This window comes from Botryllus schlosseri, chromosome 5 (assembly GCF_051294905.1).
Source record: "Botryllus schlosseri isolate E-star chromosome 5, Bs_hap1, whole genome shotgun sequence".
Taxonomy (NCBI): Eukaryota; Metazoa; Chordata; class Ascidiacea; order Stolidobranchia; family Styelidae; genus Botryllus; species Botryllus schlosseri.
In genome coordinates, this window is record NC_137240.1 from 24,027,808 (window position 1) to 24,047,937 (window position 20,130).

At 38.9% G+C, this 20,130-nt stretch overlaps 1 protein-coding gene across 4 annotated transcripts in view; it reads left to right on the forward strand.

Moving 5' to 3' along the window:
* The first annotated feature begins 1,112 nt into the window (after positions 1 to 1,112).
* LOC145439460 (kelch-like protein 7) overlaps positions 1,113 to 20,130 on the forward strand; it is a 46,151-nt gene continuing 27,133 nt past the window's right edge. Inside the window, exons 1-10 of one of the 4 annotated variants that reach the window (XR_013915222.1) lie at positions 1,113 to 1,475; positions 4,145 to 4,265; positions 4,973 to 5,126; positions 9,347 to 9,564; positions 10,561 to 10,704; positions 14,196 to 14,292; positions 17,863 to 17,939; positions 18,017 to 18,191; positions 18,372 to 18,503; positions 19,138 to 19,298. Coding sequence is in view for 3 of the 4 variants with exons in the window: in XM_080316944.1 (XP_080173070.1) it covers positions 1,411 to 1,475; positions 4,145 to 4,265; positions 4,973 to 5,126; positions 9,347 to 9,564; positions 10,561 to 10,704; positions 14,196 to 14,292; positions 17,863 to 17,939; positions 18,017 to 18,191; positions 18,372 to 18,503 (1,183 nt within the window). In the remaining variant the exon portion in view is untranslated. The remainder of the gene's footprint in view (positions 1,476 to 4,144; positions 4,266 to 4,972; positions 5,127 to 9,346; positions 9,565 to 10,560; positions 10,705 to 14,195; positions 14,293 to 17,862; positions 17,940 to 18,016; positions 18,192 to 18,371; positions 18,504 to 19,137; positions 19,299 to 20,130) is intronic. The other 3 variants (XM_080316944.1, XM_080316946.1, XM_080316943.1) reach the window with 3 other exon arrangements.

Below are 20,130 nucleotides of genomic sequence, written 5' to 3' on the forward strand. Positions count from 1 at the left end.
CACGTCATGAGCTGCTAGGTATAATAAGTAATAGTAAGATGGCGAAACGGTAGTTTCAAACGTTATGGGGGGTCATACTTACTGTGATGAAATATTTTATATAGGTGACAATGCGGTGGGAACGGAACCACGCGACCCGGTTCAGCGATACTTTCGTTAAAACATATTTCGCACTCCATATCTACTGTGCGCGAAGCGCAACGAAAATCATGGGTAGTACATGACTCTTATGAAAATTAAATGTTGGTACTACGTGAAAACAGGCCCGAAATTCCTTAGGCTATCTTTCTTATTGGGGGATTAAACTACTTCTACTTGACAAACTGAAAATGGCGAAAAGTACGTAAGTAGTTCACAAAATATTACGAAGTAGAAGTAACGAGTAAAAGATCTACTTGAGTAAGTACCAGATGTAGAGGAAAACTACTTGAGTACTTCAAAAAAGTAGAACTCTGGTCATAGGCCACATTATAACCAGCCGAGTTGCTACTTGTTAGAATAAAACCCATATGATCCGTGATACAATTGTAATTCACTATTATCTACAAATATTCAAGTAAACTGCAAAGGGTGGGGCCCGCGAGCAATACGAAGGTTTGAAACCAGCCCGTGATGCAGTGTTGGTATGACTCGAGTCATGACTTGACTCGAGTCACCTTTTCGTATCACTTGACTTGACTCAAGTCCCTTTGACTTGACTTGACTCGGTGTAGTGTGGAGACCAATAGCCAAAAACTGGAAATAGTTGAACGTGTCCAGTTTCAAGGCAAATTATTCGCACAACTATTCACATACATATAATACACATATACAGACAATTTATGAGCGTGTTCAACTGTTCATGTTTCGTCGATATTATACAGTGAATTTGAATGGTGAAATCCTAATAAGTTAATGAAATTAATCGTACAAAACATCAAAAGTTACAATCTATGACGCGGATGGACAATTGAACATATAAACACCGTCTACAATCTCTATTGTTTGATAGTCCTAATCTATGAGATCATCTCGTTCTATGAAAATCTCTTAATCATTTACGACTTCAACAGCGTGTTCCTCAGCAACAATCTGGTTTCACTATTTGCTGTTTATGTTTGCAGACGTTGGCAGTGCGCTCGGCGATCGCAAATGTATACATTCTAGTCAAAACCATAGTCCGCAATCCTTCCACGACAGACGGAGTTTGAATCATTCCTGTATTAAAGAAAGAATCGCTTTAATATAGATGTGGTAATTTTCAGCCGTTGCGGAGCACCCAGTGTATTTTAATAATGTCATGGCTGCTTCATAAATTGAAATTGATGTACCAAACAGCTGTATCGACTAACGAGATTCTGGTGGGACCATTTCTTGTTGTCAGTTGTCAATCTTGAGCAGTGAGCACTCTAAGTCTATATTACTATTGCGATGGAAAGGAAGGTAGATATAAACAGAAAGGATTATGGATTGGATGTTCTCGCAACATTCAACAGGTATGACATTCTTCCTTATCACCATATCTTGTGGTGCTACATTTATTACTACGAACGCGAGAATTAAGCAAAATTGTAGATATAAACTGATAATTTATATTATGAATAGCGGTATTCTGAAATTCCAATACTATATACGCATTTCTATATATATCAAATCTATTGGATCAATGATCATGATTATTGAAATATTATAGAATGTAACACTAATCTCAACTTTTCCATAAAAATAGCTTAGTTTATTGTTGTGTTACGTTTTATCATCTGTTCCACTCACACAATGAATGAATATAAGTATCGTCACTGCCTCTGCCGTGGCCTGTGCTTTATGCTCCAAAGCAGAATTTTACAACTGTGGTTTGCGTCCGACCATATTGACTTCCTTAAATTTAATTTGTTGGCATATGTCATTGTCATTATCGAAATAGCTGATAGACGTACTCAGCCTAGGCTCGTTTCATCGTCGACTCTTCTGAAGTCGCTAATAGCTACGCCGACGTGTCTATATAGAAAATAATTAGCCAAACTGAAATGGCATGGCGCGCAAAACCATTCGCAGTTATACGCATAATTTCCAATTATATACACATAGATTCAATGACCCTTCATAGTGGTGCTTTCCGAGTATACTCGTTACGGATCACACACCGCCTATACGTTGAGTATTTCTATAGCGAAAACCTCAACCAACAACACGAAAACTATATTATAAGAGTCGAGCACCGCCGACTGGATTTTTCGATTGAGTAACCAATCGAGCCGTGATGTTTTGAATCTTCTGTAACAACTTGTTAATGTATTTCGGTGTATCCCGAAAAGCAGAGCATTTTCATGGTCACGTCGAGAAATCGCCAACGATAGTATTAGTAGGGTTATCCTACTTTACCATCCGAAAAAGAGCCCACTTTTTACAAGTTACAAAAGTTATAATAGCGGACGAGAAAATGGATAATTTGAAAACTTTTACGAGAAATACTATTGTGTTGACTGAAAAAATAAATAAAGGGGATTTTCCAACTCGACACCCGTGAGACCCACTTAAATGTAGAATCGGTTATGGTTGACCTTTTCATAGTCAACCTTGACTTCACTGCCGTCGGAATCAGATTTCGCGTAATGTATGGCGTCTTTTAGTTGCCCCTGTTCAATGGCATGACTGGCAAAGCTGTAGAAGAGGATGAACTGCCAAAATCGAGGACATTTGTACGTTCTCGGTGTACATTTTCGATTTCTTGAAAATGGAGGACAAATCCTCCTAGAGGACGTATCGTAAGCCTGAGTAATATGGCTTCACATGCATTGTAACATAGGAAGCTCCTGATTCGACTAGTTCTGTGGATATACACAGGCAGAAACAGTACTTCGTCACCTTCCCCCCAAATAAAATCGGTCTTGGAGCCCACCACTCCGTCGCATCGGGCGACATTTCCGAAAAAAAAAACACGTTTTGGAGTTTTAGGGGACTCATGTACCCTCATATTCAGGATTGAACTTTGCCTGTAATATTGGTATTTGAATATATAGCAATTAATGATGACTGAATTAGTAAGCACAGGAATATGCACGCCGCCCACATAGGTGCCTATGGACCATATATATGTAGGCTATTTATGCTATCCACCAACATGCAGTTGTAATTTTTGACCAAGATTTCAAATGGTAACACACTTCGCTAGGTCGCATGTTCGCCGAAACTTCATAATTCTTGGGGTGTTTGGGGAGCAGTCATTACGGCCCTGGATATACATCAAACAGATATGTTTTTTCCATTGAGAGCAAGTCGTTAATGGGAATACCCAAGATTAGCGACGCACCTGAGAATCTGTAGTTAGCTACACTCTGTTTGGAAATCAATAGTTTAATACTTGACAATAATTACTTGAAAGTGACGAAATATAGCATTTCGTGAATCAAAATTAATCTACAACCAAATTTTGGCTATGCGACGCGTAGAAAGAGGGAAGTAGATTACCAAGTCTGCTCAAAGATAATATGCCCAATCCGCAAAAACCACAGGTGATTGGGAATCTGATTTAAGTGAGACAGTGTTCAATGGCTGATTTAGTACCACATACCTTAGAACTTACAGTTTAAACTGGCAATAAGTGGCACCCTATCCGATAGAGTTTGAGGGATTTGCCACAGCGAGGGTTCTCGGCCTAATTTTTTTGTTCAGGGACATCCTCAAGTTTTGAAGGCGGTTGCTCGAAGCCCAAAAATTTCAGAAACCAAATACTGAAATAAAAGAAAACGATCAACACTTCAATCTCAACTCTATTGAAGCTAATAATCAATGCCTAAAATAATCTAACTGATGACCACCCAAGTCGCACTTCCTATATTGGTAGTTTGTGAGCGTGTATTGTGCAGCGAGAATAAATTACCAAAATGATATTGTGTATTGAATTTATATTCTTGATCTGTCATTTGAGTTCATTCATGTCAAATCCTAATCATTCGAACCAGCCCTCCTAATTTGTAAGTCCAAATCATGAATTTACGATTCTTCCATTTTAATGCATTAAACTTTGAGACGCACAAAATTTGCATGCAGATTCATTACTTTGTATCAAATTGGTACGGATCATACTGGTTTATATAGAAATTGTATTGTAACTAGCATAAATTTGCTACCCTACAAAATAGGGTTAATTTACTTTCTCTTTCAGGTTCAGGAAAGAAAGCAAGTATTGTGATTTTATCATTAAGACTGGAAAAAAGAGCATACCTGTTCATAGATGCGTAATTGCCGCCAGCTCGGAATACTTCGATGGAATGCTAAGTCATGATGCAAGTTGAAAATAATACAAATAGTGATGTGACGACTATATATTTTTAACACAATGACACAATGCGATATAAAGAACAGATAGGAGGATGCCGAACGACCAGTCGAGGTCTCCTAAACTGGCATCCACCTCGACCTATTGCCCGACGTCACAGACCTTTTTCTATGTTAATCTCGATTCCGCGGCTCCTTCTTGCTCCTTTCATTTCTTGAGAGTGCGTTCTTTCATCGGGTCTTTTTCTGTTTTTTTTGTCGTCGTAAGAACAGCGACGCGAGGGAAGAGTTGCCCAGATAAACCCCCGACGCGGAATCGATCCCGGGCTTATCGTCACAACTACGCTAAATCCTCTGCTACAATCAGCATATCTGTGAGCAGATCGCTTTTCACGGACTCAAATTTACATCTAGCTCTGTGACTCGTTCTGCCGACTTTCATCCCTGATTTTGACAATCAGGACGACACCAGCTTACATATATTATTCTCATTGTTTCTGACGCATGTACTTTATCATCAAATCAATGTTTGATTTGTTTTAAATATAGCCTACAAATACATGTATATTATTTCCATGTCGTCAGTCAGTCATTATATAGTCGAATACCAGTATTGAATATTGGCTTAGTATCCTAATTTTATATAGTGCGGCCTGCGAATGGATTCCAATGTCGAATGCGGCCCACGAGCTAAGTTTGCCCACACCTGTCTTAGACTAAAGAAAGTCGTCAAGGAGTTGTTGAAATCCGTGATGCTGATGACAGTTCCATTCAAAAATGTATCGAATTCATGTACACGGGAGAGGCTTCTGTTTCTGATGAAAGGCAAGCAGATCTGCTGCACGTTGCTCATATGCTCAGATTACACAGTAAGTAATTTCAGAATTATTGTACCGGTACTCCAATTTCTAGCTTTACATCGTTTAACAGTGTTTTAAACAAATGCCTTTAAAAAAAAACGAAATTGTTTTTTTTTCAAGTTATAAAATTATTGCATAATTGTGTAAATACTTTCCAAAAACATGTTGTATGAGCCTACGGACAATTACCACCCGATAATGCCGACGTATATCCATATGGGATGGTCGGAGCCGTCAAAATAGTAGGTTCAACAACAATAGTACTGATATTTCGTCAAAGGAGCTATATTTAGCTGACCCTATATTCTCAATTCTCAATGTCAATTCACTATGACGTCACAATTGAATATTCGTGGCCGCATGGCCTGAAAAATCATGGAAACATATTTTCAACAAGGACCTTGTTTTAAACATGTTTGTTTTAAATTGATTTTTGTTTCAAATGCAACCCTACTCCTACCCTTACCAGTCAAGGAAAGGCTAGTAATATGGGCTCGCTTCTGCCGAAGCGCCTATGAAAAGTATCAACAGCGCAACGTTTCTCTGCGTCGCGATTGCATTCGAAGTTCATGTTCATTGGCTATTGCTGCGACGCCAGCTGATCACTCTCGCCGCGTAGCCTGTCAATTCCTGCTGAGCTGCGGTCTCATTTAGACAGGACGCAGTGTTGCGTCACAATGCCAATCCTTAAAACAAAAAATCGAGGCTAACTCTTGGGGTTCCAGAGCAATGAGCGGAATAAAATTTATATTTTCGTAATCAGTACAGCGTCAGATTTCGATTGATACCCGTTTTATCAAATATAATGTTCGGCAAGCCGGTCAAAAATTACCGTCAAATTGCCTTTAGCCAAATGGAAAGTGAGACGTAGATCAATCGTAGTGAGCCGTGAGATTTACTTTTGTACACACCATATAGGACACTATTATGATACTGTTTAGTGTTGTGACCTGCAACCTCACATGAACGTTATATAATATCGGTTTATTTGTTTGGAAATCCTGTATGTGAAAGTAAATCGATCAGACAGTTTGAGCCCGTGCCCGATGGTTGTTATAACAGTCTTTATTTGATCCCGAATATTGCACAAACAATTAATATAGCCTTAATTAGTCGAGTGCTCTTCGGGTGCGATTCAAGCTATTTCCAATTGTGAACTCTCAACGCGAAAAGACAGACCGCACTTCGAACTCCTACCTCTGTTTTATTACCGTCCTTAAAATATGGCAAGGCGCTAGACCATAGCACTTTTCGAAAGGGGCTCTGAAGGAAAAAAGCTAAAGAACAACTGCTCTAACATATATATTTACACTGATATTAGAATCACGTATAAATAGTAAATGCTCTCATTTATTGACAAAAGTAAAGGTTTTTCAAATTTTCAATCTAATTGAAAATATGAACATTGGAAGAAAAAGTATATAAGGCGCTTAGTGTCCGATAAGTTTTGAAAGCTGAATCAAAAGTGTCATCCAGTCATAGTCAGTGGCAAGTTTGGGAAAAATGAAACGGCTTTGAACTAAGCAATGCAATTTGCATAGTAAATGCGAAATCATTAATATCAGGACATGCGGCCAAGGCCGTACAGAAATTTCAAAGCAAATCATAAAAACCTTTAATGATCATAATTGGTATTTTGTACCGATCTTATGACTGATTCTGAACATTTTAAACCCAAAATTACGCCACTTGAAAATTTATTGTTTACAGCTATAGGGCGAAAGGAGAAGGCACAGACTAGCCAAGCGTCATTTGTGATATCGTAATTCACCATAAATAGCTCATAATATATGTGATACCTGATATTATTGGAATGCTATTGTCGCTCTGCTTTTGCATATATATTGATCATGTTAGACGCAGTGGTTCTTATACTTTTTAGGCCGCGACCCAAATCTGACTTTTTGTGGTATCTCGCGACCCAAGCAACACACACCAAAATGAATGCATTTGGGTGCCGACCAATTATATCAATAACGAAGGGTTTGGCCACCCAGCCACGGTCAATTATCGCCACCGAACTTTTTGGCACCGCACTTTGCCCAGCCGTATGTTGGCCCAACGCCATATATTCATGTGTCCAAGCGTGGACGGGTTTTGGCTTCATAAACCGGCAACCGCTCGTTGTACAACTCTACACTAAAGCATCCCAGGTCCCCGACGGTGTTTTCCAGAGAAACCAATGTTGAAAAAATCTTATCATGAATTCAAACCAATTTGTTTAATACAAAGGTCGGCACATTTTCATGATCAAGTCATGTTGTGGTGGCGACTTCTCCGCGTGTCTCGCTTATTGGTCGTGGTACCAAACTCAGTGACCACTGATATGCTCAAACCAACTACAGTAAATCGCGCGAAAAGCGAACATATTTTGTTGTTGCAATGGCCTCAAATAATATTGCATACATATTAAAGAACCGCTCTGGTACCGTCGCGACCCAAAATTATACCCTTCGCGACCTATGTTTGGGTCGCGACCCATACTTTAAGAACAACTGTGTTAGAGCAACAAATCCCATGAAAATTATCAAGGAGTTCGAAATGTGACTTTCTTACGTACTATCACATCACAGGGAAACAATACAAGATGAGGCACAAACTAATTTGCTCACCGCTTGTTGGCAAATGTTCCGACAATGGCTGTCAGCCAGCCTTGGACAACTAGAAAATTTTCAGCTTTTCCAAATCAGATTAGAATTAGAATTAGAGCTATACACAGTTTGTTCTAAATTAGATTATAATTAGAATTAGAGCTATACACAATGTTTTCCAAATTAGATTAAAATTAGAATTAGAGCTGCACAGCTTTTTACAATTTAGATTATAATTATAATTACGGAATTCGCATAAACTTGGAACTACCGGTACAGCAAAAATAAAGTTCAGTTCATATCAAATGACAGTGCATTCCCATAAGCATAAGAATGGTTAACATCTGTACACCCCGCTTGGCTAGTTTTGTTCTAGACCAGGGGTCACCAACACGCGGGCCACATGTGGTCGGCGATCTGATTTGTGATTTTGGAAGAACGCGAAGTAAAGAATTTTGAAATGCTGAAATTGATTTCAGTTTCAAAATAAACTATTCACCTGTGCCCAACAACACTATTCCTCACCAACTGAAACGGCTTCAGCGATGGCAACAGCATTCCATCGATGGAGAGTCAGCTGATATCAATAAGCATATTGCCTTGACGTGCAATGACCCAGGCACCGCCAAGACCGAGACGCTTAGAAAATGGCTTAGGGCTTTCCCACAAGATCATTAGGATAAAATATTCTTTCAGCTAGTAAAATGTCTGGCTAGTACCAATATCGATTCATCAGTCGCTGAAAAACGTGATCGGGTATCGTGCGCAGCTCATAGTTCAAAATAAAATGAGGTTTATGATCATAATATTTCTTGTATTTGTACTTCTTTATTAAATTTACTTCTTTTGCGGTAACCGTGCCCATTGCCCGTGCAAGTGAGCACGGCGTTGTACTAACGTAAAGTTTTAAAAACGTGATCGCAACTAGAATGTTGTTCGCAGACTACAAGCTACTATGCCAGCATGGCTTTTTCTAATCACAATGCCTACTATGATTGTACGGACGGTTTAAGTAATGCGATGGCGGCTTGTCACTAGATTTCCCTGCGCGAGAGGGACATTCTTGCTGCAAAATGCCGCAGACAAAGATGCATTTTCAGGAAAACAATAAATTAGATTAGAACTAAAATTAAAGCACAAAAACATTTAACAAATTAGATTAGAATTAGAACTAGACCGCAGGGACATTTCACAAAATAGATTAGAATTAGAATTAGAGCATAGAAACATTTCACAAATTAGATTAGAATTAGGTTACTGGCATTTCGTTCTAATTTAGTGAAATTAGACAACTAGAATAATCTAGTTGTCCAAGTCTGCTGTCAGCTACCGACATCACGAACTGGCGGTGTAGTAAGGTTTGCGCAGTTGAGACAGTGTATTGCAGAGCAAATGTATGCATGTATGTACCTCATTGTACCTGCAATATACGTTCCATTCCTACTTACAATTGTGGATACGGTTTGTATTCAGCTAATGTGATAAGAAACAAGTCGTCAAATGAATCAGTTAACCTTTCAACCTTATAGATTTGCAAATCCGACTCCAAAGGAGTCATTGCCTTATCAAACATGAACCTCGCCGAACGTCACTGAGCATATCATCCAGAATTCTACACAATTATACATTCTATTATAGGACTGTACAATGGAATCGCCCTGTTTCTGGAGAATGAACTTGACTGTGAAACATTTTTCACAACTAGGCAAATTGCAAATCTTTACGATTGCTCCAGACTTGTTTCTGTTTGCGATAACTTTGCATTGAAGAACTTTCGAGCAATCGCAAAAATGGACGACTTCAAGAAAATTGAAGCAAAGTATTTGGATTTTTTGCTGTCTGCAGATGGACTGAAGGTATTATAAAACATAGTGCTATTTAGTACACTTGGACATTTCCAATAACCAGGCTGAGAACGGTCGAACATACTTTCATAATATAATGCATGTCTGACCAACTCAGTTCTCACGAGCCGCATGCGGCCCAATGCGGCTGCATTTTCGCAGATATGAGCTACCATTGATCTACATCCGTATATTTTCCGGCTAAGTTGCGAGTGCATTCTGTGCCAAAAGTATCACGAGTAATTTTCCGTCGATGCCATGTAATAAATGAATGCTAAATTATAAATTTACTGCAGCGGATAAACTAACGAAAGATCATTGATATAAAGCGAAATGACTTCGATGATCTTTACCCAGTTAATGTCGTTTTCAACAGATCGACGTCATTGGTTGATGCCTTCTCGCTAATTAGGTTTGATTTATTACTGGTTATAGGCGTACTGTGAGCAACGGAAACTTTATTGCAGTTGGAAAACACTGATTTCACACAGGCAAATTCGCATTTATTCATACCACCGAACGTAGAGTGGATTCAGAGTAATGGCGAGGATTAAAAAGTCAATCAATCAAATCAATTAGTAGCCATCGACGTTTCGGTGACGTCACAATCACATCATTAGGGCGTGGGGTGTTAATAAGAGTTCCCTTGCTATAAGTTTACTACGCCAGAATGTGGTGATCCCTAAATGAGAAATGGGCCGTCAATTCATGTAACAAAAAGTATGCACTTGAATCCTGAGCTTTTATATTATATTATGCAAAACTCAATTATAGTCAATATTGAAATTTGATGAAGTTGGGGGCTTGGGAGTCCGAGTCAAAGTGGTATAAAAATTATTGCGACTTCCTTGTCCAGTAAACGACCATTATTTGGTGGTAGTCAGAATTTATCAAACGTTGTTTATCGCGCCAATACTCTCCATTTTATTGTACTCGAATATTACACTTATAACGATCGTGTAAAATGACTCTATAGCTTATGATCAAATTGGTCTTATCTAAATTCAGGAAAGCGACCGTGCAAAATGCAAGGCTCTCATGGTCTGGATCAATTACGACTCTTCAAGAGCTGCATCACTGTTCAGTATGATGAAACATATAGAATTTATGAACGTGCCGTTATCTTACAGACGTTTTCTTGTGGATAGTGAGGTTAGTTCATTTTACCTTCATTAAAACTGAGTGCATCTCTACTGGGATGTAAATGGTATGATAGAATGTGCTCATTAGTATTTAAACTGTCATATAGCGAGTTCTTGTACCGAAGCGACGACACATATTCTAATTTTTAATTTATTTCAAGCTTTTCCGTAGTGTTACTCCATGTATGTTGGATTGTTGATCAATCTGAATGTATACTTTTTTCGTGGAATTAAAACTCAACGCATAGGCCAGGAGTCTGCAACCTTTAGCTATAGTCACGGGCCAAACATCGAGTGTACACGTCTTTAGCGGGTCGGAATTTTCATTTCTACTATAATTCACACTCTCTCTAGTATATTACGCTACATTGCTGTAATCTCAATCATACCAATCACAAAAAGAGCAAAATAATTGTAGTCACACCTCAACATATCGCGTTAATGCGGTGACACTTGAAGCTGCTTGCTTTGTGAACGTTTTTAACATCTGGTAACAAGTCAGATGAAGCAACAAACAGAACATTTTATAAATGGGCGTCGGAAATGCGTAATCTTAGCTTTCTCATCATGAATATCATTGTTGAAAACATTTGTTGACATGTAGCCTATTCGTGCCCCCAAACATAGTTACATAATTGCTATATATTTTACATTGCTAGTCAAGCTGGAGTAAATACCATTTTCTCTAACTCATGCAAGCAAGCATCGATACGCCGTTTGTATGAAATTTTCCCTTCCATTCGTCATTGCATTGCGTTTCAATAAGTTATATTTGAAATTGTCTTGTAAATTGTATGGAGTTAATTTTGTAGAGAATGAATGTCGAAAAATGTGAGGAAAATTCAGTAACTAAATTTCGTATCACAGTAAGAATGAAGTGTTGCTACTAGTTTTGCTCTCTTCCAGTATAGGAAAGTGAGCATAATTTGAGCATAATTTTCTGTGTCCATTTGACATTCTCACAGTCGCAGTTTTGTTAAAAATGAGAGTATATTATTTTGCCTATTTATTGGAATAGCTAGTCATCGGCCTAATGTAATGCGATATATGGTATAGTGGTACACCCTTTAAAAATTGTGTCACACTTTCGGGTGTACGATACACCCGGATCTAGAGCACTGGTCTTGTCTACGAGATTATATTTAGGACAATCTCGTAATTATTTGGTACGAGATACGAGTCTACCGCCTTCGACACAGTTTTATGGCGCAACAACAGAGTGTTTATATTGTAGAAATGCTACACTATTTCCAAACAGTGCCAAGCCCGCAGTTTGGAAGTCGATAAGAAACGGCGGGCAGCATTCTCCCGATAACTAATTAATGTCGCGGACCGGACGATTTCGCTTGGTGAGCCGCATGTTTGCCGAGAATATTCGGGTTTAATTCAATGTTAATATATACTTCATTCCGTTTTCTATTAAATGCCTAATAGTTTGGAATTCGTTATTTCTGCGCCCGTTACCAGTTCTTCCGGTGGCGATAAATGAATTGGAATGAAGAAGTTTAACAGTCGAATGAATGGAATAAAATCAGAATGTTTTACACCATGGGTGTCAAACATCCGGCCCGCCAAGTGATTTCATCCGGCCCGCGAGGCAATTCTGAGTAGATTGAAAAATGCGTGTATTATCCAGTACATTTTTAACAAATCATAAGATTTTTAATATAAAATACTTAAATAGTCCTTCTCATGTCGAGTATTTTAATAGGCCACATTATAGCAGCCCGACTGCGTTATTGCGGTTTCTACTCACCATTAGGAGCAGGTCGCGGACATTGACACCCAATTCCGAGAAGGCAAAAAAGTGTGCATTCATTTCACTGACTAAAAACTAATTATTCACAGAAGCGAAAACGTCAATGCAAAACCCTTATATGCAGGTCACATGGAAAATATAATACATAGAGATGATCTTCAGCCTCGAGAGAAACACGAATCGCGATATAACAATATGAAGCAAATTCCACCGTCCGCGTTTACATTTAAAGCTTTTGCATTCCTCACAACGCATACGCAGGGTTGATGGCAATACATCACTAAAACGAAGGAAGCATAGAAATATGCCAACTTCTATCATCGATTTATAACTGTATTCAGCCGCCCAATCATCATATTATCGCCAATTCCCCTGTTTGTGAATAAAGGTGCAGCTAGAACAGAACCCCTTTGAACTATAAAATATTGTAATATACTATAGGCTTGGTAATGAAGTATTCAAATGAAAAATTAGAGTATGGAATTTGAAGTATTTTGGGATTGAGGAATTTTGGTGCGGCCCGCGAGCGATCTGAAGTATTGAATCCGTCTCACGACGTCAGTTGAGTTTGACACCCCTGCGTTACACCGAATATCTGGTGCTGTATCAATATTTGACAACTTATGCCGTATTTACGTCATCCAACGCCGCGCACTTCACATACCGTGGAGTAACGAGTTATACTACGCTGTGATAAGGGGCATACATTGAGAGACGATTCAGGACCAAATGGCTATCAGGCTAATAAGAATTACACACGACGCTGATAATAACAAAAGTATCTGCGAAAGCGCGCATCTGACTAGTTTGTTGTGTTTGGTTTGTTTGTGGTGGTATTCATTCTGTTCCGACTGCATTGGGTAATGGTTATTTTATACCAGGCTGCTTGTGCCGATCAGATTGCGAAGAGTAGAATAGATAAGCCTCCAACACTTCGGTACTAATTCGTCTTCGATCGGACTATAATGCGCAACCCATTGATCCTATAGCTGTGGAATGAACCACTATCTCATATCGCCACTAATCCACATTTGATCTGGTATGTTCAAATCCACTAATTGGTCTGACCGCACGTTACTGTCTACATTAATTACAATGCTTGCGTGACATAGGATACTTAACATAGCCTGGTTGGGCGCTTACGGTTTAAACTATTCCAAATGCAATCACAAATCGCACACGGCCAGGTCACCATTGATGAGAAGGAGTTGCCTTTAGCATAAGAACCGAAATCCAACCACGTGGCGACAGGTAACGTGTTTATCAGCAGTTACTGATAGTCAAGCAAAGTACGACATCATGAATCGTAGGAGTTTGGTGAAGCAGTTCCCAGGCAGCATGTTTTCTTAGCTATCGTTACATGCAATCACTAAAGAGTAATCCAGATCGAGAATATTTCCTAAATTTTGCATTGGGAGGTTTTATTTTGCTATTCAATCACAATCATTATGCAAGGAATTCTTTTGGCAGTATCAATATCATTATCCGTTTTTCACCCGATTCGTCGAAAAGAAATTTATGGTATCATTTCAGCATTTTCCTTCAATGAACCAGATTAATTACTTGGGTTGTAATTTCCTCGGACTCACTGTCAACATTTTATATTAGGAAATCTGGACAGTGTATTAGTAGCCCACTCTGTGCGTTGATATGTTTACTATTAATGAATATACCTGGAGAACTCCATGGACCAATAAGTCGTAAGATTTATCGAAACAAATGATATCATACGTTTTTCACAGGCTGCGGTTTACGAATCAAATGAATGCCTCAAGTTATTGATGAAATCGATTCTTGACGGAGAGAAGGTGAAGGCATCAGATGCTTCCCTTGATCCTGGTAGGTCTATGTATAGATCTGGGATTCCGAGCCCCGTGTCAACAGAAATAAATAAATAAAAGTTAAAGTTGCCAATCCATTTTTTTATGAAAAGCGTATGCTGTTCACTTAGGCTACCACCTTAAAAAGCTTGGTCCGTCACAGATTGCAATTCTCTGGTGAAAATGGATATTCTTACTGATGTAAAATTGGACCTCCTTACCTGCAAAATTCTCAGTGTTTATGAATATATATATATTTAGGGATGGTGTGAACCTCTGAAAGATTCAGGTTCGTGTGAACGCGAACCTTTTTGAAAGGTTCTGTGTGAACGCGAACCTCATGACGTCACGTGACGTCATATTGCTAATTCCAAACCTATCTTTCAATGAAGTGATAGCCTAGCGACGACTCGAGCCACATAATGCCACAATGCTTAAGTACATATCGGCGTTTTAAACGTCCGTAGATGTATCAACTGAGGCAAACAAATGATAAAATACTTCCATAAAATCAATATCATCCGTCGCTTTGCCAACAATTTCGACGAGGACTTGCCAGGGAATATAAGCTTACGCCTTAGCGATCTTGGCCAGACCGGACAATGTATTTGGCGTCTGAGTATTGCCACATTGATATTGAGCAGAGTGTAAAACTGGTTTCTATACTTGCTACCGATATTAGGCTACACCAAAAGTTATACAGCTGTAGCCAGCACCTCAATCGCACGGATTTGGTTTTAATGATGCAGTAAACATATGAAGCCAAGATTGACCTCGTACACCTGCTAGATTTGTTACATCAAAAAACTATATCAATCTCATTGATTGGTTGAATATACATCATTCGCTGACTACATGTAGTGTAGGCGGGGGAGTAGCGTAGTGGTTACGATAAGCGCCCACCAATCTGACGGACCGGGTTCGATTCCCGTCGGAGGTTTACCTGGGCTCCTCTTCCCCCTCCGATGCCGTTGGTTACGGCGACAAAAAGGCCTAGTAAAAGACCCGGCGAAAGAGAGCACTTACAAGGAATGGGAAGAACTAGTAGAAAGAGCCGCGGCTTCAAAAAAGATCAACATCGAATAGAACTGTGGCATCGGGCACTCTAGGTCGAGGTGGATGTTAGAGTAAAGGATGGCTACTGATGCGTGTCGTTCGACATCCTCCTATCTGTTCATGACATCGCATTGTGTCTTATCGCATTGTACATTGTGTGTACAGATAAAAATTATAACCCAACGATGTCATGTTATGTTATGTTTCGCTCGTGATGTTGTGTGATTGCGGGTCAAGCTCACAGCAGCAGAGCGTCACTAAAATTCACAAACGGAAAGCTGGATATTTCGAGTAAACTTTTGTAACGAAACAAGTAAAATTTTTGAGATTGTCAAGGTGCATGCTCGTTTTGCGTTGATTTTTTATGCTGCCAGCGCCATGCATAGAGTGGCCCGTAGTTGAAATGCAATAAATTCGAACCAAAGATGCCAAAATGAAGGGAAAATTGTAATATATCAAAAAGGTTCACAGTGCAGAACCTACCAAGGTTCTGTTGTGAACGCGAACCTCTAAATTTCCGAGGTTGACACACAGAACGCGAACGTGAACCTCACGTTCACACCATCCCTAATATATATGTTTGAAGATGGCTTTGATATGAGTCAGCATTGGTGCTTATAAACGGATTTTAAGCAGGACTAGATAGATACAGAATAGTTTGTCAAGAGCGGCTCCCAACGAAATTACTTGCGGCTCATCAATGCCTTACCGTCAAAAAGTAGCTGATCCGTTGTTGCAACTGTTTTGGCTTCATGAACTCTGAAATCCAATTTCATTTTACGCTGCACCTATGCCTCCTTTTCTACCTGAATTATGACGGATGTGATGTAACATACCCTAACGTTAAGCCTATTTGTTCTTAACCAGTGTTTCCTGGAACTCCGGGGGTTCCCAACACACACTCGGCTCATACAAATGGTTTGCAGTGTTGGGATGACGTATGACTTGACTTGACTTTGCAGAATTGACTTGATTTGACTTGACTGGGCGTTTTAGAAATGTGGATTGGAGTTAATGAAATGGCCGGAGCAAAATTCATTTTCCAAGTGAAGCTTCACATTTCGGAACTGGAGTCTGAAAGGGCGTAGCAGACGTCACAGTGATTTGCAATAAATATGAATTGTAATTCTGTTGAAGAACAGTTTGTACACCAGTAATCTATAGGGAAGTTGGATTCTTGATTTTATGACTGTTCAAGAGTGTTACCAAAGATAAAAACGGTTAATTTCCACGAATAGTTATACTATCAACAAGAATTGTAGTTTTCATACTTTTCCCCCGCCGCGGTAGCCTTTCAAACACGATATTTCTCTGAAGTTGTGAAGCAACAACATTTTCTTTTCATTATAAAACTTATTCTCAATGTCACGGGCAGGGAACCTATTGATCGTGAGCCATATATGGCTCTTTGGACGATTATAGCTCTTTGATAAATTTCTAATTCTCCATTTAATTCGCATCTTATTTATCAATATTGCTGAATTTCTTTGTAAATTTTTATGACGACGGGCTGTTAATCGCTCATTTACCATTCCATTATAGTAGATTTTTTTTTCTATAATGGTGTAAACACATCCACTTTTTTCTGGATATGAATCGCTGTACGCGACATCGCATTGCTTGAAATCTTGGATTTCACGATGGGTTGATTATTCGGAGACGCCTATGGCGACGCCTAAATGACAATGCAGTTTTCAAGCCCGCCTTCTGTTCCTGATCATCGACGTGAAATGCTCTCCCTAATTGCTAGCCTTGCATGGAATCGACATTCCTAATTACAAGTTCAACTAACAAATATAGTCTTCTAAAATCCAGATTGTTCGGTAACTTGCTCGCAATAACGTTAAAATGTAGGCTAGTAGCTCAACGTTATGTTATCGCCGAGGAATTAGTGACCAAATGATATCGGTTTACTGAAGTTATTTCATGGCTTGGAGCAACTGATTAAACAGCGGATTACTGTCCGTAGAGCCATTGAGGTATGACATTGACTACCCTTGAGCTTGCCACGTAGAGCCGTGTTACTGATAAATATGACGTTAATTCGCACGTTTACTGTTGTCTACGATTGTTGGTTTTGCTAAGGATGCATGCACAATTGCACAATGCACATCTTAATTGCCTTAAATTTAAAAAAAAATTAATAATTATGGCTTAACGGAAAGAATTATGTGGCTCATACAAAGTTCCAGAATTGTGTAGTTAAGGCTAAAGTGTCATATGCTCAATTGTCGTTTTTCACTGTGTCGGATGTTCAAATATTACGCCCGGATCCTCGATTGTCACGTAATAGCTGACATCGATGCATGGCTCTTTAGGAATTACAATTGGAAATTTGGGTGGAAATATGGCTCTTTTGTCAAAAAAAGTTCCCCACCCCTGCTCTATGTTGTCACTTTGTTGCTCTCATTTGGGTAACCGATGTAATATATTTGTTCAAACCGCCGTCTTGCCTATAGATACCTCGCACCGCAGTGTTAGAAATATGGAATATGTAACGCGTCGATAATATTCATGGTATAAACATATTCAGGGATTGTTGTATTCGATCACACCTCTATGAAAATGCGAAGTTTAGATGTTGAGAACGGCAATTGGACAGAGATGCAGGTGCGATCCTCTATATACACCAACATTATTATTCGATAGCAACATTCCATTGTTAAATAAATGTATTCATTTTCTAGGATTTGCATGAGAAGATGAGAAACTCTGTTACTGCAGTTTTGATTCTGGACGACTATTTGTATGCGTTTGTATCTGATCGAAACAATTATCGCATAAGATACAAGGAATGTCACGCAAAATGGGAAGCTATCGCCGTTCGAAGTGGGCCATGGGGACTCGCAGTTGCTTTGAAGGGTAAAATTCGAAAACATCCGAGACAGCAGCACAATTCCAATTCAGTGCAGTGATGCACAGAAACTGTCCCACACGCTATGATTTTGCCTCGTTTAATGCTACTGTGCTTGGCGTATTAACTCCTGTAATACCAGTCATAAATCAAGTGTTATCCAATTTAATATCCTTTGTTTCTCGCAGATGACATCTACGTTACCGATCATGATCAGTTTAGCAACCGAATTGAGCGATATAGTCCATCTGAAAACTCATGGAGTTTCATTACCAACAGCAGACATGTTGTTGCATACTCAGCGATGGCTGTCGCTAAAGGTATATATTCTATAATGTTAAGATGGTATAATTTGTCTGCTGTCGAAATACCTGGCAAATAGGGATATTTTTTGCAATTTTTGCAACTTTTTTACAGCAGCTGGCAGCTTCTTAGATACTCAGAATTTATGTAGTATGGCGTTTTAAGCTATTTGTAAGAATTTTATCTTGCAAACTTTTTGCAACTATTTCTACTCTTCATGCAAATTTTTACTGGAACATTTTTTAAATATTGCGCAAAATGTAAAGGGCGGTTTAAAAAAAATGCTATAAAACTATTCCTAGGATGGTTGTATTCTCTTTGATATGCAGAAGAACGAGCTATGTTGTGGATTAGCCTCGATGTTATCTATGACGCAATGGCTTGCAAGCTAGAAGTTGAACTACCCCAGCCAAGCAGCACCGCGCAAAAAGTATTTGTAAATTGACTGATCAATTCCCTGGCATTTAAATTTGGGTTAATTTCCAATTTCACGGACGCCCAAGCGATAAGGCCTAAAATTATATGGTATTTGCCTTGTCTAGGGAAGGGTAGCGTGGATTATCGCTCTGCTGTTTGGCTTCTTTGGTAAAATTATTTACGCATTGCGGTATTTTCTTGCTGTGTACCGACTAAAAATGTAATTTTCGGCAGTCTCGCCAGACCGTTCGTGAAATGGGAAAAAAAGCTGAGAACGAAATGCTATCATGTAAGTTTCAAACCAAAAGAACATAAATCTGCATGCATGATCGATAGATTGAATATCGAGGAAATAAACGGAACAAGCAGACACCCTGCAAATCTTAAACTGTCAGGTAATACAACAAATCCTTTCAAGTATCTCATACCATAATAATTGAAACAAATCATAAATGCAACTTTTTACTTTTAATAAAATTAAGTGCAAATTTCTCGCGATTGCAATAAAAAATTGCCTTACTGATAAAATAAACATTGTACGTCTTGTAATAAGCATTTAGGCCTACCTGTAAAGATTGTTTGAATTTTATTAGATAATTATGTTTGTAAATTTTATATTTCCCTGCCTTGAGGCTGGAATACTGAATGTAGTAACTCATGTAAAAATATAACCGGGAAAGCATCCCACTTCTATATCCTTGCATGAGGATGAAATTCCAGTTACGGCTTGGCAGCCTGAGTCGGGAAAATATTACTTTTTTTCCGTGGCTCGTTTAATGATATGATACGACTCTGTGATAAATTAAACATTTTGACACTTCATGCGCATCTTGTTTATCAATATTACTGCAAATTTTTGGTCCGCGTTCAAAATATTTAGAACCCCTGCCGCACGTGGACTGGACTGAAGTCTGAAGACTGAAGTCTTTAAAAAGTTGGTTTTAACACAAATTCCCCTTGTATACTAATCCAGCTACCAAACGCCCCCTACCTCCTAACACCTACAAGAAGACGTAAATTTTGGCGATTATGGCTTTTCAAGGTTACTACAAACCATAGGCACCACGCTACACGTTATGTCAAAGTTAAAACAAGGTAAATATCTTGGGACAGACACAAATCAAGGAATAAAATCATGCAACCCAATTTCCCTTTAACTGTCATTGTTTTTCATTGTGGTGCATTAGGTTCTTAACAATTTATCACACTCGTTGTACAGGCGGTTAT